General features: G+C 39.8%; 1 protein-coding gene across 1 annotated transcript in view; it reads left to right on the top strand.

The window, feature by feature from the left end:
• Positions 1 to 3151: 3151 nt before the first annotated feature.
• The window catches only part of camsap1b (calmodulin regulated spectrin-associated protein 1b), a 32330-nt gene continuing 17911 nt past the window's right edge, over positions 3152 to 17570 (top strand). Inside the window, exons 1-3 of the mRNA XM_053325428.1 lie at positions 3152 to 3515; positions 5496 to 5662; positions 15973 to 16235. Of these exons, the coding sequence (XP_053181403.1) occupies positions 5497 to 5662; positions 15973 to 16235 (429 nt within the window). The 5' untranslated portion in view covers positions 3152 to 3515; position 5496. The remainder of the gene's footprint in view (positions 3516 to 5495; positions 5663 to 15972; positions 16236 to 17570) is intronic.

Here is a 17570-nt window from a genome sequence, read left to right as displayed (position 1 = left end):
TGTATGGGATTTTTAAATTGAACATTGAATCAAAAATGGTGGAGGAAGAGGGGGGGGGGGGTTGCCTTGTAATGTAAAAAATTTGAATGAATGAAGATGCATGCTCACTTCATGCTGCATCTTCTTACACACAAAAAAATAACTACATAGAATTTGAGACACAACCAATGTTGGTCTTTTGGTTTACTTTAGAGCAATGAACATTAATGCTGTCAAACCAAACCAAAATGTCAGTATATAACCTGCCTTGTCAGTAGATGTACCCATTGAAAATACCATTTATTTCTGTGCAATAGCAAGGACATGAAACTCTGTTGACCTGTAAAGAAATATATTTGATTTGAGTGTTAGAGATGTGTGAACCTCAATGGGTAGTGTGATACACGATATTAGCCTTTGCATTGAGTACTTAAAATCTCCAGATACAAGGCAGTGAGCTTTGCCTCTCTGCTTTGTACCGAGAGTTAAAAAACATATGGAGGGTGGTGTGTTTTGCCAAGCTTTTGAGTGTTTTTATTCAATATTTAAAATGTGGTATTGATGTGACTTTCTGCTCAGGGAGGCTGAGATTGTTTTTCTAAACCTGTCGTTCTAGCAAACCTCTGCTTACCCCCTTCTAGTTTGGCATTTGAAAATGGCTTTAACTAATCTGTCTAGAACTTTGCTTATGATTAAGAGCACTGCAGGACATGGTTTCGTAAATGCAATATTTGAAAATATTTAAATGTTTTTAGAGAGAAGTGTTTGTTTGAACTATGTATTATTACATTATTTATATCAAAGCCAAACTAGAGACTTGTTCTTATTTATAAAATTTTTAGCAAACCTCGAAGCTAATCTACAAATGTGAAGAAAAAAAAAATTAAATGATTCAAATGTTGTTTTTACAAACCATTATAAAAAAATGTGCTTATGGACTGGTACTGTAGGTCACAGTGTGATTTAAAGAAATGCAACAGTTTTGAATGAAGGAGGATTTCTACACAGGATGTACGCACGTCTCTGGAAGCCTCTCTGCACATTTTTTCTGCACTGCAGCGACATGGACCTTTATCACGGCCACAGTGAGCGACTGTCTCAGCACCTCCATGCTTTGCATCGGCAATGAATACAAAAGCATCTCTCTCCTGTAATATCCTGACGCAAACATTGGGAGATTGTACGTTAAAAAGAAACAGGGCCACAGAAAATGCTGAAATGTTGAAAGAATGGTCAACAGGAACAGAAAAGAACAAACTGGACTGTATTGCGAAGGGACTCTGAAGAATAGTTGGGAGTTGCAGGTTATTGTTTTCACTCAGCTTTCATGCAGGACTGTCTCAGATCAACAACCTATGCAATATACTCTCACTCTGTTCATTCACACAGCCTCATGGCTACTGGCATCTAAAATCACTATAGCATTAAAGTTATTTTTTGTGGCTGTAATCTTTTGTATTCTGTGTTTTTAATGAATTATTTGGTCAGGAAACTGGTGGCAGGATGAATTGATAATGAGGGAAGCAGATTGAACTGAATATTTACTGTTGTGGAACAAATAACGTATTACAGATCTCCTGTGAGGTCTTCAGTTTAGTTCATTACAATTTCTTCCACTTTATACTTCAACTGCAATACATTTTAGAAGGAAATACTGTACTTTTTACTCACTACAGATGAAAGCACCCTTAAGTATATAAAGCAATTAAAATGATCTTCACATAAACCAGCTAAAACATTAATAGGCTTACATTTCAATGCATCATATTCTACTTTAAGCTTTATCCATATTTATTTCACAGCTGTAGTCACTAGTTACTTTCCTGATCAATATTTTATATGTAAATCGCTGTCAGTTTGTTATATATTCATTGGTATACTTAGATTATTCAACTTTATAAGGTGTTAAAACTACCTTGACAACATAAAATGCAGCTTACATGTACACATCAATGAATCAGTTGTAATTTTCGAATCAATATAACATTAGGCTGTTTTGCATAATAAGTACTTTTACTTTTGATACTTTAAGTACATTTTGCTGTCAATACTTGTATTCTCTTACTTAAGTAAAAGATTTCAGTATTTCTTCCTCCACTGTAAAAATTAGTGTAGTGACCCAACTGCTGCACAAAACCACTCACATATGTGATACCACAGTTCGCCACTAGATGACACCATTGGTCAATGTTGACGACTCAACACAACAAAGCTTCATTGAAAAGTAATAAATATTTTCCCAACACCAGTTCAAAGTTACTTTTGTTAAAAGACAGCACATCCTGCTTTGGGATTTGAGCTTGAAAACATCAGAAATGTGCAAAAATGCATTCAAATGTTGATCTGAAGCTTATATAAAGCTTTATCAGTCTGAGTTAGTCATATCACACCTGGCTGTTGTTTTATGACTGATTTGAAAAATTGTGGACCCATTCAGTTCACATTGAAATAAATTAATAATTTAAGTAGGTCAAATGGACATGCTTGTAGTTTAAACTATTTTTAAAAGATTTCTAGATACTATTGAATAACCTGCCTGTGTGAATTTCCAAGGTAAAATAAATATTCACATCCTTTACTTAGGTAAAATTACTCTATTACAAGTAAAAGTCCCGCATGAGTAGTATTAGCAGCAAAATGTAGTTAAAGTATTACAGTAAAAGTAGTGGTTTGGTCCCTCTGACTGTTATATTATGATTTGTGACATCATTAGATTATTAATAGTGAAGCATCAGTGTTGGAGCAGCATGTTACTGTTGTAGCTGCTAAAGATGCATTGCTCCAGCAGCTCAAAAAGATAGTGATATGAGAAAAAACTATAAAAAATACCTTAAAGAGCAATTATAGTGTGTTCAAACTTTTGACTGGTACTGTATAAAAAGTAGAAAGTACAATATTTCCCTTTCAAATGTAGTGCAATGGAAGTATAAAGTAGCATAAAAACTAATGGGAATACTCAAAGTAAAAGTACAGTACTGGTCCATATGCACTTGGTCACCCTCCACCAGTGAGAGTGAATCTGATCATAATCACACGCATTACCAATAACAGTCTGGAAAGTAATCACGCATGCGCAGTGTTTTCCTCCTGGCAGACTGGGAACGGTAATTACGTTTCTTTGGGCAGAGCGCGAACACACCGCTGTGAATATGAGCTGTGTGTCTAACATGAGGCGAGATTATTGATAAGAAGAGCCTCTTTACGTCTCGTTTCTTCTTTGGAAAGCCCTCTCTTTTTTTCTATTTGTTGTTTTTTGTTTTGGTTTTTTTTGTCTCAACTGGAAGTGTCTACCGTGGAGCTGTTGCCACGCAGGCCGCGGATCGGCTCTTGTTGCTGGGAGGAGACCGTTCAGAGACCCCGCCGACTCCCCTGCTAGCATCTATTAGCTGGGGCTATGATGCGTCGCTGCTGCTGCTGTAACGTTATTTCCCACCACACAGCAAGCCACTGTAAAGCGAGGCAGGTCCTTGGTTAAACTGTATACCCCCCACCCCACACCACTGACGGTGACTTGGAAATACACCACACCTTTCAAGGTAATGTCTTGCTAAGCTAGCTAACGTCATTCATGGGGCCGATGAATGCAGTACACACACAGACATACTAGCAGCTAACCGCTAGCCGCTGCACATTTGCATGAATGGCCGCTTTGCTAAACCAGTGCTAGGCAAATGTTGCATCCTGTTAACTAGAGGGTAATTGCCTGGTTGGATGAGATTATCACACAACATCAGCAGCATACAGACGGTGTAATTATAGCTAATGTAGTGAATTAGTAAATTACAGTAGCAGGCGTTTGGGGCCGTTCATTGTAACATAATGGTGAGGTGGTAATGTCGAGTTAATGCTACAGGTAATTTATCATTAACATTACAAAGGATGGGTGTCTTTCTGGTTAAACACAGGTGATACACTCTGACTTTAACTACACTTATAATGTGTGTAAACAGGTGCATGCACTTGTTTGTCCTTTAACGTTAAATTGCCATCATATAATTTGTTTTATTTATTGCACATTAAACAAAATACAAAAAAGTAACATGTAGAATTGTTTTGAGATTAAGAAAAGAGAACAATAACTAACAAAGGAGAAATGTGCAGAAAGAGACAATAAACCCCTTAAAGGGCTTGTCGGGTGGCCCTCCTATGGTGAGACATGCAATATAAAAACTAGAATAAAGAAATACAGACAAATGCATACAAAAGTTAAACTAAAGCATAAAAAACTAAGGTGTTACAAGAAAGGTGACAATTTATCTATGATATGATAGTGACAGTATGATAGTGACAGTAGTTATGATGCTGCATTGGTTCATGGATCCAGACAAAAAGAGTATGGCTAATGTTGTTTTTGACTGGTGGAGTTTCTAATATGAACTGGTAATCAGTGCCAACAGAAAGGACCTCTGAATCTGGTTGAAAATTTGTGTCAGTAAAATGCTCTGCACGACATGTCCCACACTGTGTAGGTGTTAAAGATGTTCAGGAAGACAGTCCAGTGAAGATGAAAGTGTGTTTACAATGGGATGGAAATGAGACAGCAATAAAGCTGCTTAGGGTTGAAAGTGAAAGTGTCCTGAGTTTGATGTTGGTACAGTCTGGAGCATACAAAAGAAATCCTAAAAACCTTTTATTTATTAAGCACTTTTAAAAAGCAAAGTTAGAAAGCTTCACATGAGAATTGATTAAAAAACCTATCTAAACAACATAATATAAATGATTGAGGCAGTGCATAGAACATGTTAATCAAAATAAATGAATACAAGGTGCATAACAGAAAAAACCTCCACTTCATACTCAAATGCAACCCCCTAACCCTAACCCAAATTTATAATAAATTGTTTTTGGAAGTTACTGAGGTAGCAAAACAGATTTCAACAGAAGAGTTTTGGTCCCTGACACCAAATGAACAACCGCCTGTAGTTGTAACTGCAAGCACATTTCTGCAGGATCTGAGTCTGTATATCAGTGTTGATCAACTATCCATAAGATTCCTCGGGTGTTAAAAATGTCTGCCCGTGATTTTGGCTCGAGCAGCTAACATAATGATTAGTGGGAAGTAGGAAAAAGTTATGCACGAGATATCTTTTACTCTGTGGTGCTAGACTAGTACATCATTTCAATACCAGATAAAACACAGACTCTGACTCCACACTGTCATCAAGCGTTTGACATAATGAATGTGATCATGCCTGCAGGGATGCCACTTTGGTGCTCATGTCTCAACCGCCCGATCTAAGCATAATTGACCCCTAAGATGAGCATTATAGGAGCAGCACCCAAAACAGTATTTTCCTCAATAATCAACAAACACCAGATGAGGATTTTAATAAAATATGTATTGGAAAAAAAATCACTCTAAGCCACTCACAAGCCATGCCAAGGTTTCGGAAATGCAACTTGGCAGATTGTGCATGATAATGTCCTGTTATTTGGCTGTTTCCTCTTTGCTCAGCAGTGTGTCCAGTAGAACTCTGACTGCAATATTTGTTTTGTATTTTATTTTATTTTTAAAGGATGGATGTTGATTTGTGTGCTGGCGGGGACAGTACCAGGAGGAAAGTGGATATGTCCGGGGTCGCTGAAGGTACAATGGACGTCGTACCGTTGGAGATGTACGACTCCGCCAGAGCAAAGATAGCGGCCAACCTGCGGTGGCTGTTTGCCAAAGCCTATGGCATCGGTAAGTGATTTTAATTTGCATACCTGCTACTCAGATGTGAAGTTTCTTTTTTTTTTTAATCGCCAGTGAACTGCATAACTTCACTGTAAATAATATCTAAACACCTACAGATTTAAGGTGGCACATTCACTACGAACCTCCAATCTGTGGCATATTTTCCTGTTTTTCTCATAGGTATTTCAGATGTTGTTGTTGGAACAATGTGTTTACTCTTGTCAAAATTCAGCCAAATTTGTAGAGCTTCAGTGGTGACACATTGACAGCGAGAGCCCGAGGAGAAAGAAATATTTGTGTATGTGTGCTCTTGAGCCAACACTAATTCCTCCTTGACACTTGGCAACTGGAGGCTCCCCTCAGTGACTAACCACATCCTCCCATTCTTGTAGGGTGGCCAGTGAGATTGAACCCAAATCAGGCAGAGTGACAAGCACCAAGGATTAGGCTTTATTTGCTAGACTGTGCTCAGAGCATGGAAAATACTGATCTGTGCTGCCAGTCACTCACACTCCCTGTTAAGATGGTATCAGCATTAGTAAGTGGGCCTCAAGGATAGATTTTCTTGTCTGCGGTTGATACAGTAGAAGAGTTGAATGGATTTCAGCACTGAGAGGAGTTTGTATGAATTTTAGGATTGCCCTGATGGATTAGTTCTGTTGTGACTATAAAACCAGAAACCTTAAAAAAAACTACAAAATCCCAGCACCATCACTGCTCATTTTTTATTGAGTAGTTGATATGCTGAGTCCACTTTCTTTACACAGAGCCTTTGTGTCTGTACTCGTTGTATCTGTGATGCAGGACAGTCTTCACCAGTACTGTGAGCAACTTAGCGGGTCAGTGGTGAGATAATGACAGATACTACCAGATAAAAATAACAAACAATCATTTGGTTTGTGGAGTTTTGTTATGTGCAGTTGAATGTAATATAAATCTGAGTTTTGGTAGAGGTACACCTAGCAAAAAACTAAACTTGTAAGTAGGGCTGGGTATTAAAAACTACGATACCAGTACCAATCCAAGTACTTTTTAAAGTGATACTGATACCAATTGAGTACTTCATTATACAGTACACCCATTATACATTTTGTGTACTTGCTTTTATCTGGTGTAACATGCATGTAATGTAGCCATACTTTAGAGCAGTGGTCTCTAATCCTGCTCCTGGAGAGCTACTGCCATGCATGTTTTAGGTATCTCCCCTCTCTAACACACCTGATTGTAATAATTAACTCATTATCAAACCCCTTGACGAGCTTCAGCTGCTTGATAACGAGCTCATTACTTAGAATCAGGTGTGTTAGAGTGAGGAGATGAACATGCAGGGCAGTAGCTCTCCAGGAGCAGGGCTGTAGATCACTGCCCACAGCTTTTTGGGCCAATCACATGTTGCTTTAAATCAGAGAACACTTGTATTTGATTGGCTGTGAGCAAGTTTATTCAAATAGTCATATTTTCAAGCTTTCGGTGCAAAAAGGAGCGATTGTAGGTATCGTTTGACAGGAGATGTTTTGATGTTACTAGGTATCGTTTTATTTTGGTTGATACCTTTAAAGGTATGGAGTACCAACACCCAGCCCTACTTGTAAGGTACGCAGCCAAAACTAGTGCAGCTGACCTGAGTGATCTAAACAGGAAGGGCAAAATACTATAAACCTGTTTAAGTTTAACGCTCCAGTGTTTTGTCATGATTGTGTCTCTAACTGAGATTTGTCAAACTGCTGTAAATGCAGACAGTGTAGCTCGTCTTATCTGTGACTACATTCACAATACAGGCTGACGTGGTTCAAATCTGATGTTTGTTTTTTTCATGGAGGTGTAAACAAGCCAAATCTGATTTTGGGCAGCTTGCACATGTTGTCCTAGATCTGATACATATCTGAACTCTCGCTATGTGACCGCTCTGTCACAACAGTCAGATAGGAATTAATGATTTTGTTTTAACATCTCACATCTCTTTGCGCCTGTTGTCTTTTTGTTGTCATCATTCAGTGTCGGCACCTCACAGCGCAGTAGAAACAAACAGGGAGGAGAGCAACAGTGTTTGTTGGACAAATAATCAACAAATAATTGTGGACATGTATGCTAGCACATTCATGTCATCCATGTTTATGATTCGACTTTCACACAGATGACATTATTGTTTTTATTCTTGAAAGCATGCGCGGCGGTTTAGGACCTTAACACTGTCACTTATATGAATATAAACCATCACCACAAAAACATTAGGTAAGACTAAAACATCAGAATTGAGCATTAAAGCCTGTAGTATGAACACAGCCTATTGCGGTGTTTCCACTTCACTCTACTCGACTCTACTTGCTTTTCTTCTCTGGGTTTAGTTTTCCTCTGCAGAGAGGACCCCCCTCAGTGGGGGTGGGGTATACAGGGCTGACTGTCGCTGATTAGTCAAACACACACAACTTTTGTACCCGATGCTCTTAGTCTGTTTCAATGCTGCATTTATTCTTTTCATTCATTGATTTAATCCAACTAATGCACAAGTAAATAGAAATAACAGGACAAGTCTGTGTTGTTTTTTTCCTCGTGTGTGAACGCTGTGTACTTTTAATTTTTTAGCTGCGGAGTGTACAAGAGAGAAATGGCATGGTGGTGGTCTAGTGAGGAGAGGGAGCGTCAGAAAGCAGTGAACGAGAGAAATGACTGACCAATCAGTGGTCTGCAGTGTTTGTCACCTTTTAGCATCAGCTCAGCTTGCTTTAAACCCTGCTGGAGGTGATATAGAAAAAAGTAGCAGGTGATATCCGCACCTTTCACCTGATAAAATACCAAAAAATGGCAGATAGTCGAGTTGAGCCGTACCACATGGGGGAGAAAACGGCTTATTTGGCTTCATAACAGTGCTGGAACAAGTGGTGATTGGACTCATGTTGTGAGTTTGCTGAGAACCTCACAGCTCTTATCAGAGGTGGGCCATTAACGGCAATTAACTGTCAAATGTGGGTGCGTTTTCTTGTGTCTCCTCTGCCAGCATGATAACCATAATTTGGAGCTCCAGTTAATTTTATAACGGTGAAATAGTGAGACCAGTTAAAACCAGTCATGTGTCTTGTAGTAACTGAGACTCCTGTCCTTCATATTGTCATCAGTCAGCACAGTGCTGGCATGTTTTTAAGATTAGATATACTATGAATCAGTGGGGGTGGGGAGTTGTCTCTATACAGTGTGTCCACACAGGGACAAACATGAGTAATTTCTTCTGAGTCAGGTATTTTATTACATGACAATTTTGGTACATTAATTTACCAGCCAGTGTGGCAGATAGCTTTCCAAGATTTACTCACCAAATGGAAAATCTACCTGTATTTGGTGCTAGTTGGTTGTGTCTTAGTCAACTTCAGTTTCAAAGAGCTTTATTAGCCTGACTGTTTGAATACAGTGTTGCCAAAGCTGTAGGATAAATAACACAGAAATGTTTAAGAAAGGAAAAGGAAGAATACAATAGAATAAAACATCAGAAATCTTGCACAGTAATGTGGGTGGAAGCAGTAATGTGAACACAGAAATAATAGTTGCTAATAGTTACTCCTTCTCTATTTGAGCTGCATCCTTATATCTATCTTTTGGTGGTTCCCTCTTTTCTCTCTCTTGCTCTCTAATCTCCATATTCATTCTCTGTCCTCTGTCACATTCACTTCATCTTTTTTCCATTTGATGCCAGCTGTGTTAAAATCAAACAGCTCTCAGGGTCAAACTCTTCAAGGAGCATCAGATTGGTGAGATTTGTATTACTCAGTGAATTTAGTTTTAATTCTAAATCCACATTTAACATGTCACACTTGGAGTTGTGACCAAAGCGATCTTAACGAGTTTTTTCCATTTCAGTGAATACACCACTACGTTTATGTAAGACAGGCTCGGCAAACTGTTGAGAGGAACAAGAAGCATATACGAGTCACTGGAAACCATGACTTGCTTCAGTGAACACTTACCGAGCTTCTTCTGCACTTATATTACATGAGAAATGTGTCCGAAGGAATTCTCAGAACTGTTTTAATATCATGTCTCTTATTGGCTCCAAAACAGTGAACCATGACAGGATATAGCTTATGTCAATTTCATCTATCAAGGATCCTACGTACCTGCTCTTTATGTCATCAGAGGCTGATTTTAGGGTTGAAGTCAAAAATCTCTTTAAAACTTGTAACCATGAAGAGAGCTTCTCTTCTCCAGGGCCTGGATGCACTATTATCTCTCTCAGGGCCTCTTTGGTAACTTCAACTATCTGGTGGGCTGCTGAGGAGTCCAGATCTTCTCTTTTTGAAGTGAGAGGGAGAGAAGGAGCACATGCATAAATACGTCCTTCATCGTGTGACAGAAGGCCACAGAGCTGAACTGTCTGACAGCTCTCAGCAAAGGGTCCAGAGAGTCGGAGGCAGCCATGTGCTCCAGGACATCTCTCAGGGCTTTCAGTGATCTACACACCACTGACACAGCATTGTGAATTGACAGCCACCCCTCGCCGCATTGGCCTGGGTGAATTTCAACTGGGGGTTCCATCCAACTGTTTCTGCAATTGACGCAGTTCGTTACTCCCGACAGCAGAGTTGCCGTAAAATGCGATAGATTGACTTAAATTCCTGCTGAAATTGTGATTTTTGTGTCAAACATGGGTCAGGTTAGTGGTTAACATAGTTTTATAATGGAAAGATGTGAGGTGTACTTTATACATTGTTAAGGAAGAACATACTGATCATATTCTGACTCATTATTAGCCTCTACACCAATTCACATTCACAAATTCCCCATCAGTCATTAATAAATATTCAATCAATTCTTCTGATTGATAAATGTTATTGAAAAAGAGACACTCGCAATCACTATTTTATTGTTTCATAGAATATGAGGAATAAAACATGTTTAATAGGTAAAACTTATACATTTGCATATATAATAATGTGAAAAAACAAACAAACATTTTATTTCCGTTTATGTAACCGTGGTTCACATTAGGGGAAAGTTCAGCTAAAAGAAATATGTGTTAACAGGGTGTTTTTACAGCAGAATTTGACCCTGAACAGTATGTAAGGGTTAACATGTTCACCCCTATTTTGGGAATAAGTTCAGTTCAGCTTTTCTTTCTATTGGTCATGAAAGAAAAAATCCCCATTGCTGTCATGTATGAGTATGCTGGCCTAATTTTCCTCCTAAGAGCATTCTCTCACATTATAAATTTTTAACCTCTAAACTCCCACATGGCAACAGAGAACATCTCTGAGTGGTTGGCAGGTGTCGTAATGATCAGCGGTCAAAAAAGACACGTAGTAGGATTAACACGACCACATACCGCCATTGTTTTTACTGCAAGGCGGCTGTTTACTTTTTTTTTTTTTTTTAATGTGCGACAGGGTGTCTCCTTATCGTGGCGGTAAAGCTTAGTCAGTGTTCACTTCTGCTATCTGATGCACACATCCAGTCAGTCACTGTTTTGCATGTCAGTTGCATCAGTGTCTCTGACCATATCATCTTTCATTACACTCAGAGTTCAGTTCAAGCTTTCCTTTGTGTTCTGCGGTCCCTTTTACATGTCTGTGGTCATTACACAGATTTCCTAATGTCACTGAAGGATTTAACAAATGGCAGTAAAATCAGAGTTTTAATGACAATCCAGGTTATGGCTGAAAAAAAAGCAATTGTCTGTTTTTGTTTTTTCCTCCAGTGTTTTATTATAAAAACCCGGTCTCTGTGGTTCATTACTTAGACTCAAATACAGTCTCTGAGTTCACATTGAGGCTGACTGGCATAATGATATTGGCTTGCTCAGTTCACTGTCATCACAGGCCCCGGCTAATGAAGCAGACTGAAAGATGGAGCATAAGAACGGTTTCTCTCTGTACAAACAGAAACGATACACCTCAGATGAACTCGGGTGGAGATGCTGTTCAGAAAGCACACAGTACCCCCCCCCCCCCCTTAAAGCTTCGGCAGCCCAGAGGACGACAACTCCCAGGTGCACATGCAATTATTTTCCGCCCATGGGAGCTCAATGTATTTGGCCCATTTCGCTTTCCACCCTATGGCTCATATGGTGTCTGCTATGTTGCTAATGCTACACAGTTGCTTGCTTGTAATGAGCGACAGACGCAAGCAGAGTCACGCAAACAGTCTCAGTGATGTAGTTCAACATATAGAAACAAGGGCCTGACTAATACAGGATTTTTGGGGTTGACGCTGATAATAGGGAGTAAAAAATCAGACAACATATACACTAGAATATCTATATTACATGTTTTGCAGTAATTCCTCAAATGTGGTTAATAAACACTTGTGACAAAGATATGCAATGGAGGGCATGATATTTTCAAGTTTAACAGTAAGCTGTAATTATATAGAACGACACTGAACTGTAAACTTCACTCGAAACATATACTGTATGTTAAACTTGAATTAAGAAAAAGGATCAAATATACATAAAGTGCTGCCTTTATAACTTAAAACATATATATGTATTGGAGCATATCAGACACTGATACTGATATATCTGTGACAGGCCACTATATATAAACGCTGCCACCCCATGATGTGGGGGTTGTGACGGGTTCAGGTGTTCAGGTGCATCTGGTGTGTACTCATCACCCTCGTTTCCATGTCGAGTATTTTAATCATGCGTGTAGCGTCTGTGTTTGTGTACATGCACTTGCCGTCTCTCCGCCCTCTGTGTGGGCCACAGCTGCTCGCAGCCCGAGCGACTGCCAGCCAGACACAACACTGGTGAGAGCGAGCACCTGCCACGGTTTGCAGGGTTATTGCAACGAGAATCCTCACTCACTTGCTAGTGCGCTGATCATGGTCGGCTGACTCTGCTCCGAAGCTCATCTTCATTCTCATGCTCCACCCCATCCCAGTTAGTGAAAATGTCCTGGTGGCAGGAGGGTGGTGTTGGTAGGGGGGGGGTGGGGTGGTGTTGGGAGGGCAGCTGCCACACAACATCAGTGTCTGTGGAATGAAGTCAAACGTGAAGACTTGCCCTGGCTAGACCCCCTTTTTGTTTTCATACACAATGACTCCCACTGTTCCAGCGTGTTTATATACTCAGACGTCGCTCTCCAGGAATGACCCGCACTACTGGATGTTATGCATAATAGATTAATGCTTCAGTACAATGACCGTCTTATTAGCATCATGTGTACGGCGGCAGACAGCACATTAGCATCAGGTCTGTGTTGTTGTTATAATGCATGTCGAATAATAAAAAGTATACAGGATGTGAGGATTATCGCTTTTCCAATTAATACCTTTTTAATGTAATCTTATACTCTCATATATCTTCATATTTATAATAGCAGGGAGATTTGATGGATTAAACCAAGGCTCCTTATTGTTTCCCACATTGCATCAGCTAATGACAACAGTGTGATAAGCCACGTGAACTGTGCACAGGCAGGGGAGCAGACACAAAAACAAAGCCAATGTCAGGAGAGAGAGAGAAAAGCAACACTTTATATTAGGAGGAAACACACACAAAAAGAGGAAAAAATGTGTTTAAAACTAGAAAATCATGACTAAACCTATCATTTAAACTGGATTAATAATTACAGCAAATAAACAGCTAGTCTGAAGAATAAACTTTGAACACATTTTTCATCTAATTTGACATCTTCAAACCAAAGATGGTTTAATCTACCATTGCAGAAAGTAAGCAGCAAATATTCACATTTTTTAGAGGCTGGAACTGGATAATTTGTGGTATTCATGCTTTTAAAAAGTATTTAAATAATGAATCACCATTTAATTTTATGTGAATTGACAAGTTGTTCCAGCTCTAATCACAACTTCACACCAAAATGTGATATGATGAATGAAAGCCACAAATATGTCCAAAAAACTGACACTAAATGACACAATAGGAAAGTCATTATTTAATGTTTTCCCCAATTAATGTGACAGAAAGTCATACACTCTTGTCCAGAATAATGCAACATAATGATTTGTCTCAGGCTGTATTCTCCATTATTCTTCAGCATCGGATATATTAGATGTAGTAATGGTGATCTTTACAGTGGTGTGTTCGATGGAAGAAGCTGCCTGCCTTTCTGTTTTCGTGAACAGGAGATTGCTGACGAGTGACTCCCTTTATCCCATCAGTCAGAGCAGAGAGCAGACATTAAGAACACGCACACACACACACACACACACACAGAGGGAGGGAGAGAGACAGAGACAGAAAGAGAGAAGGCTTACGCTGTGTTGCTGGAGCTCAGGCATAGTACAAAATAGATTTAATAGAACAAGGTTATTTCTCTGCCTGCACATGTCTGTAAAAAAATGGAGGATTTCAAACAGGTTTTGTGCGTCGTTCTAGACCTATTTGAAGTTTCAGTGTGTGTGGTTTACCTTGTAATATAGAGCATGCCTCAAGTCAAGAGCTGTCCTCAGTGCCCTTATATGGCTCTGATTTTTTTTTTTTTTTTTTTAAAGAGAGTGACTTCACATCCAGAGCAACAGAATCTCTTGTTTTCTTTCATTTTTTTGTAGCTCCAGTAATGTTTAAATGTGTCACCCGCTGAGATCGGAGCTTTCCTACTGCACTTAAACTACTCATCTAAGTGCAGCCGGTTACTTTGATTCTGATAAAATAGTTTTGCTCTTCATCTACATTTACAAACACGAGCTTCAAAACAATGTGAGCATGACGAGAGATGAGAAACGTGCCCTTCTGTCTGTATCAGTCCTGCCCCCTCACATGCTCTATCGATGTGCCTGTGTGTGTCTGTGTGTGTGTTTGTGTGCACGTGTTCAGCTGAGAGGTCGCGTCCTGCCTATCAGAGAGTGGAGAGTCGACTCCAGTGTTTGACAAATATTAGAAAAATAATTGATGAGAAAACACATTAAGAATTGCATTGATTGCACAGAAATCCTCATTAAACAAGACACGGATGGCAGCAACTTGACTTGATTGTGCAGTAAGTATTAAAAAGCCCACTGAAAGCCCTGCATTTTCCGTATACGCCACACAGACGTTTATGGCTTAAAGAATGAAACAAATGAATTAACTATATTTTATGAAACAACAGAGAGAGAAAAGAGGGAACCACAACAAGACAGACTTGTGTCCATATGAGGAAAATGTAGGCTGTGTCTTAGCCTCACACTCAGGATGACAGTTAGATGAAAATGAAGACAGACCAGACCCCCAGATCGCCAGACCCCAACCCCCCCCCCCCCCCCCCCCACTCCCACCCAGACTCCCTCTTAATGACTACTTTTTCCCACTGGCTGACTACTCCTCATCCTTCCTGTGAGAAGCCTGTTCTCACTGATCGCTCTGCTTAGCACGGATCTGTGTCCTAACGTACGACGTCCCGAGGCAATAAGCTGCGACTTGTAATTGCAAATGTTTGCTCCGAGTAAACTGAAGCTGTTACACAGCAAATATTACGCAGACAGTGCAGTGCTTTGTTGCATACCATGGCAGGAGTTCAGGCTGACACAGGTATGGGCCAGATACGGGAGATGTCAAAGGTCAAGGGTGCTGACTTATAGCCCACTGAGGCAGCGTCATTCTCCTGCTTCATACAGCGCTGCATTGTCTTACCATAAACTCATACCTGTCTTCTATCCTGGTCACAAACTTAAAGCCATTTGACATTTAAAATTTTCGCATCCTATAAAAGAAAAAAATGAGTGGTAGATAAACAAATCCAAAGTAAGAAAGCAGGAGCTGGACCCAATAACAAAATCTGTAAAAGCGAGAAAAAAGTCTGCACACTGCAGCTCCCAATGCAGGTAGACTGGGATCCACCTGCATTGGGAGCTGCGGATGTGCGCGTCTACCACACAATTTTTTCACACCCTATAAAAAAAACGGAAAGAACATTAAGTCACTAAATTATACATTGAAGCAGTATTTTTGCTTCTCTTTTAAAGCTGCAGTGTCTACTGTGCTGCGGAGGAAAGAACGACACGATAAAAGAAAAGCAGCAGCACAATTCAGGTGTTACTGTGTGGCCGAGTTTCTAGTATGTAATATCTGAAGCATCTGATGATAGACTAGCCTATATAATACGGCTACGGACATGTTGCTGCAGCAGCAACAAAGAAACTGGTCACTTTTTTAGAGTTGTGGTTTTTAGTTTTTGTGAGAAAAACCTGCTTAGGATAACTTTTTTTTCTGGCTGTTACCATGGCGTCGCTGGCCTTTTTTGTTTGGAGGTGTGTGCGCTCAGGTGGAGACAGACGTGCCAGGGGAATTTTGAAGTAAAAGTGCGGTTTTAATGATCGATGTCCCCGATATATTGTTAAACCCCTACAACTCACCTAACCCCCCCTCCCTCTCTCTCTCTCCATTGCAGACCACATCCCAGAGGACCTAAGGGACCCGTTCTACACAGACCAGTACGACCAGGAACACATCAAGCCACCTGTCATCCGCCTGCTGCTGTCCTGCGAGCTCTACTGCCGTGTCTGCACCCTCATCCTGAAGACGGAGCAGGCAGCCTCTCTTCAGTCCCACCTGTCCGTCATCCAGGCTCTGTCCAGGAAGGGCATCTACGTCCTGGAGAGTGACGACACGCCTATCACAGAGGGAGACCTGGCCTGCATGCCCATCAAGATGGTGAGTAGATGATTAGGATATGATGTGATTAAGATGGTTGTTATTATTATTATGTAGATGAGGTTATTCTTTTTTTTTGGCATCTTATTTGCGCTAATAGACAATTTTCAATTTAAGCTGTTGCTCATAGTGAAATTAAAAGTGACTAATACTGATTAGTTTATACATTCAGCACCAGGCAGCCCACAGTGTTGCAGCAGGTTTTACAAAATATAGTAGGCCCTGACCGATGCTGGATTATTGAGGCTGTTACTAACATTGACAGTAACTGTTTCTGTGATGATCTTGAAGATGCAAGAATGAGGCAAATTGGGAGTTCTTCTTCTTCTTCATGTACGTTTAATATGAGCTCAAATTAACTGGCTTCATGCATGAGACAAGTGACAATAGGCGACCGAAAGTGAAAAGCTTATATAGTAGTGCTGGCATTTCAGGTATTTCCCAAGAGGTAACCTGAACAGAATATGACCTAGGCATCTGATGCCCTGCCAAGTATTTTTACCCAATGTGTCATCATTCTCCAGTAAGCTTAGAAAATCCGGCGCCGGAACATGTCTGACACAATAACATGATCCACTGACCATACTGGGTACCCAATATGAACAGTAAACTTCACAGGCAATTTCATAATTATAACGAAGGCTGGGTATCGGTACTTGATACTTTATACCAAGTAGCATTGAAACGTTTACTGTCAAGCGATTCCTGCAATTGATCCTTTTTTGCAATCAGAGCTAGAAAATATGACTGATATATGCAGATTTTGAGCATTTTGTATTTAATACATATGAAAAATTTGAAGACCAAATTGTGTAGAAATCATTTATATGTGGAGGAGTGGTTATTTTATACTAATCACATGATGGGTATCGAATGAAGTACTCAACTGAGAGGGTACTTGGATTGGTACTGGTATTTGTAATATTTTAAATGATACCCAGCTCTAATAATAATTATAAATTGCCTTTTATATGACTTAAAATAAATATATATATATCGGCGCATATCAGGCAACATACACGCTGATGCTGATATGTCTGTGATAGGCCAATATCGGTTTGTAGCACAGATTGCCCGTCGGAGAAGAAGGAAACCAGGCCAGAAGCTATAAAAACTTTGCACGTTACCTGTAACATCCTCAGCTCTTCCTGCTCCTGATGTATTATCGTACCACAGTGAAATTAGAGGAAGCGACTATTGTTTTAATGCTTATCCAGCAATGCAATCAGCCTCAGCCACAGGCGTTAAAAGACACTGAGAAAGCTTAATCCCAATTTAGAGTAACCTTAAAAATATTGTGAATCGATGTGCAGTTTCAGTTATTTGCATTTTTGA

The sequence above is a fragment of the Scomber japonicus genome, chromosome 9, assembly GCF_027409825.1.
Source record: "Scomber japonicus isolate fScoJap1 chromosome 9, fScoJap1.pri, whole genome shotgun sequence".
Classification (NCBI taxonomy): Eukaryota; Metazoa; Chordata; class Actinopteri; order Scombriformes; family Scombridae; genus Scomber; species Scomber japonicus.
This window is presented reverse-complemented; position numbering and strand designations above follow the sequence as displayed.